Source organism: Propithecus coquereli, unplaced genomic scaffold, assembly GCF_000956105.1.
Source record: "Propithecus coquereli isolate 6110/MARCELLA unplaced genomic scaffold, Pcoq_1.0 Scaffold148, whole genome shotgun sequence".
Lineage (NCBI taxonomy): Eukaryota > Metazoa > Chordata > Mammalia > Primates > Indriidae > Propithecus > Propithecus coquereli.
Genome location: NW_012139191.1, coordinates 1,379,309 through 1,384,177, shown reverse-complemented (window position 1 = coordinate 1,384,177; position 4,869 = coordinate 1,379,309). Strand labels below are relative to the sequence as shown.

The following is a 4,869-nucleotide window of genomic DNA, read 5'->3' as shown; positions in this document are numbered from 1 at the left end:
AAAACAAGTATGTCTATCAATGTGAATCTCGCAAAACTATCTCCATTTTTTTTGAGCCATCAGTTTTTGAGGAAAAACATTTATCTTGATCTGTCTTTAGAAAAATATTTTACAGCAAGGATTCAATGTTTTAGTACCGGAAAGTCTTAAAATTTATATTAAAACCTCAATTTGGGAAATATAGTTACAAATCACCTAATATTTACATCTTTCATCTCCTACTCTCTTTCTCAATTTTAGCATACACATAATTTTAAATATATCCACTTTGAAAAAATCATTATCTTTTAATTCAAAGTATTGCTATTTTCATTTTAAAAGATTATTTCCCAAAACACAAGGTGATTCATCAAGTGCTACATTTAAGAAATAAATAACCATCCTGTAATCGCCTCCAAACTGTATATACGCATCAACAACATTTCAAATATCGTAATGTTCTACCTAATTCTATTTAATTTACAAGTTCTAAAATAATGCTTACCCTCTGCCCCAATTGACAAGAACTGCCAAAGTCAACGATCTTGATTGCACTGCGTTTGGGGTTACAAAGAAGGATATTCTCAGGTTTTAGGTCACAGTGAATGATACTAAGTTCTGGAGTCGCAAGGAAAAGCAGTGCAGTGCACATCTGTTGTGCAAACTTTCGTGTTAGGTTCAAAGAGACCCCTCGGAAATTGGTGTTCCTCAACAAATCATAGAGGTTGTAGGACAGCATTTCAAAAACTAAACAGAGATGGTTTCGAAACATAAAGTGGCGTTTCAAATGCACTGAAAGAGAAAAAAGTTTCATTTTAAATTATATCAATAAAATGAGAGTAACATACACACTCTCAATCTGTAACATTACAATGTCAAATGCACAGTGAAAATGAAGTTAAAGTTTGAAGATAAGCATTCTGCAATAACAGTCCAGTTTTTACTGAATTAAACAGGTGTACTGTCTATCAATAAGTGATATAAGGTAAGAAGTATCACGAAAATACCTTGCTTTTTTTTTTTTTTTTTTAAAGTCAGGTCTGAAAACACAAGTGGCAAACTGACAAACAGTACTAAAGATACTTTAGCATCTTTATCTACATTTATAAAAGAAAGCACTTTTTACGTCCTGAGAGCCCTCCTTCGATGTCACATATCTAAGTTGCACCTACCGGGATCTCTGGTTTATGACAATGCTCTATGCTCTCCACTTGGCAGCCTTCACCGTGTAGGTTTTCATATCTAAACACATAGTATGTGTTGCTGGGCTTTAGATTTCACTAATGGTTACCAGAGTTTTTTTTTTTTCTTTTAGGCAAATACAGTAAATGTTTGAAAATCAAGTTGTAAAGTATAGGAGTATGTTTATCAAATTGGAAAATGGGAAATCTTGGGTAAGACTGAAGGTTTGGGAAAAATTCAAAATAAAGCTCAACCACAAGAAGAAATACGTATAGGCCTATAAACGGGGAAACAGTATAGAATACATGACTTGCTATCACTGCTGACCCTCTAAAAAAGGCTGAATATTCAACAAATTGCTTCAAAGATTATGCTTTAAGTATTAATAACGCTGACTTCACATCAGATGAGGTCATTCAATAAAGTGCTGCTCTTCACTATTAGCATTCTTACACATACCACATTCCGCACTTGTAACTCAAATGAATGACACAAAACAACCATCTACCGAGGTTACCTTCATTTTGGTCTTTTAGTATCACAAAACCAGAGGTTTCTCTACAAATCTGTCTGGAATAACTGATAGTATTCAATATCTGGTCACTAAGAACTGTGGATACATTGCATTTTCCTGGTGGTAGCCCTGGCTTGAAGCAGTGCATATCAATGCCGCTATCAGATCACTCACGATACAGGTGATCTAAAGTTAGAATAAGTAGCACAATAAAAAAAACTGCATGGCTATATCTAATAGGAGTCTACAACAGCACTATTTGGCACTGCAAATAATAAAAAGAATCCTTAAAAGGTTACATAAGAATGCATAATATCTGCTCTTAATCATTTCAGTTCATAGGTTTAAAACTAAAAACATAGCTCCATGATACCTCACAGACATGGTCCATGGATGGGTTTTAACCTCCTGGTTAAGCAGTAGCCAGAAGAGGAATGCAAAAAGTAACTGATGTCAGAATTCCAATGTGATTATAAAAATCCCTTTAAGAAACTTTGTGATTAGAATGTTCTTCCAATGAAGGATCAATCCACTCACAGTTTCACCTGACCTCATGATTCATTACTCATTTACATAGTATCTACAATGTGCTGAGCACTAAAGACATTGTCAAAGAAAGCTAATACATGAGCATATTTGTTCAGTCTTTTTAAATTGATTTTGGGGAGAACAGAGGGTTGGCAGGACTTTGTAGCAGACCTAAACTGAATTTTCTTTTAACTAGACTATGGCAGGTACCAAATAATCCAGATAAGAAATTATTCTATACGGTAAAGAAGTAAATACTTCTTCAAGCTGAAGGACTTAATAAAACTTAGAACAAATTTTACTCATCGATCATTTTAAAATTAAATTATTTGCATCATAAAAAGCAATGCAACTTTCAGACACCTTAAAGTCTCAAGTCAATTGACACGGCCTTGTCTAAGCTAAAGTTCTTTTTTTTTTTTTTTAATTTCTAAAATAGGTCCAGTTTCTCAAGACACTATGAATTTACCATCTTCTTAAAAACTTTTAAAAACCCACTTATCTGAAAGAGTATCTGTAATGACTAATGCAATTAACAAAGTGATCATTAAAATCACTTTATTCAAAACAAAAATGATAGCCATTGTTATATACAACAGAGTAGCTAATATTTTTTAAGTACTTACTATATGCCAGCCATATCATCTTTCAATACGGCAGAATTAAAGTGTTACAGCAATGCCATCAACACTTCCTCTGCTACTTAAGTAAACACTCAAAATACAACAAACAATAGTGAGGAGGAAGAGGAGGGAGGCATGTCCAGAGATGACTTCGTAAATCAAATATCCTTACAATGTCCCTATTTCGTTTCTAAAACCACTGAATGGAAACAGGCTCATCTTATGCAAGTTATAACTGACAGTGAACAGCAAAATTTCAGTGAGTGTGATGAGAAAAGGTTTTAAGATATAAATATTATTATGGATTATATCAGATATCTACAGAGAAGAAACTAAGGAAGAAAAATTAATAGTACATGTTCATTTTTACTGTAACAACAGGAAACGAGGGGGATTTCATAAAGGAAATCTAATCCAAAGCTTACCCCGTTATCCATTATTTGTTTCCGCCATTTTGAGGGGACTAAAGAACTATAGCATAATCCCGTTTTCTCAAAAGCAGTACATTAAACAAAATTCAACCTTACATTTATTAGGTAAGGCTAGCATTCCTGAATATGAGTTACTATGTATCTGTGCCTATAGGAATTTCTGTAACTTATGGATCCTAAGGTTTATATCCTAAAATTAATGGCATCTTATATGTATACTTGGCAGTAATTTTTTTCTTGATGGTACATAAAACAGTGGTGTCTTACAATCACTGACATCTCAGATTTAATTAAAAATAGTACGAAAGAAGGTATAATCAGAAGATGTTTTATCCATGGATCAATTGGCCCTAGACTTCAGTATTTTCACGATTCTTCTGTCTCCTGTTTTTATTTTCAGAAGAAAGACAGTGTGACAAACAAATACAAGCTTTGGAGTTAGGCTAAAGTAGGTTCGGTTCCTAGCTCCAAAGCCTGTGGCCTTGGGTATGCTACTCTCCTTGTACAAACCATCTGTAATTTAAGCATTCTGCCATCTTCCTTTACAGTATCGCTATGATTATTACAGACACTGGATGGAAAGCACACAGAATATGGCATGACTTCAGTACCTCTTTTCTGTCGTAGTAAGTCTAACAGCTTCTGATGCTGCCGAATTCACCAACAGACTGGGGAAGAGCCCCATCTTGGTTTAGACACTACAAACATGGTTGTACCACCATTCATAATGCATTAGCTTACATGTAGTTTCTGAGCTAGATTAGAAATGGTTAAAGTTGCCAGAAAGATGACTCTGGATAAATAAGCATAGCAAACAAATGGCACCATTAAGTTAGGGGGCAGTGTGGGGGGGACACTATTCTCTCACTGGTTTCTATATTCTGTGACACCTGGAATGCACATTCCCGAAGATTTAGAATATTACTGTCAGATCAAGTAACTTATATAAATCTATGCTGTTCAACAGAAACAAATTTTCAACCACTTTAAAATAAAATCAACATATTTTGATATAAAAATAACCATTAACTCAGGCTTCCAGTCTGAGTGGGGGGGGGGCATTGTATTGTTTGCCTGTTTGTTTACCTATGTAGTATTTCATTTCAGTGTCATGTTTGTTCATGAGCTCAAGAAGTCGCACTTCTATCTGGGCTTGATTCAGAAAAGCCTTCTTGTTTTTTATTATTTTAATGGCAACCCATTCTTGCTCCACACGATCATATGCCTTTACGACCTAAAAGAGAAAAAAGATGAGTAATTCTCTATTTCATTAATGGCAAAAATTTCTCAACAGTTTATGATTCACCTTAATTGTACATTTACCTAATTTTCATTTAATTGTATAGTTTTCTAATTCTCATTTTTCTGCCCTTCCTAAGTAAAAAAGATTGTTTTTATTCAATGTATCATCCATGTATTACACAGTAACTTTAAGTCAATCTTTCAAATTGAGTTTCTTTTTACATCCTTATGATATTTTAAAAATCCACGAAATTGATAACTTTCTTGACAAAATTAGATTGTTTTCCTCCTTCAGAAATAAACTATGAATCTTGACAACTGCTTTGGTTTTTTCTTTCTTATTAAATAACACTATAAAACAATTCACCCG

General features: G+C 33.8%; 1 protein-coding gene across 1 annotated transcript in view; it reads right to left on the bottom strand.

The window, feature by feature from the left end:
* Window positions 1–4,869, bottom strand: part of DYRK1A (dual-specificity tyrosine-(Y)-phosphorylation regulated kinase 1A) — a 154,868-nt gene that overhangs the window by 27,403 nt on the left and 122,596 nt on the right. Inside the window, exons 6-7 of the mRNA XM_012640073.1 lie at window positions 4,344–4,491; window positions 485–771 (exon numbers count right to left, since the gene is read on the bottom strand). Coding sequence (XP_012495527.1) covers window positions 485–771; window positions 4,344–4,491 — 435 coding nt within the window. The remainder of the gene's footprint in view (window positions 1–484; window positions 772–4,343; window positions 4,492–4,869) is intronic.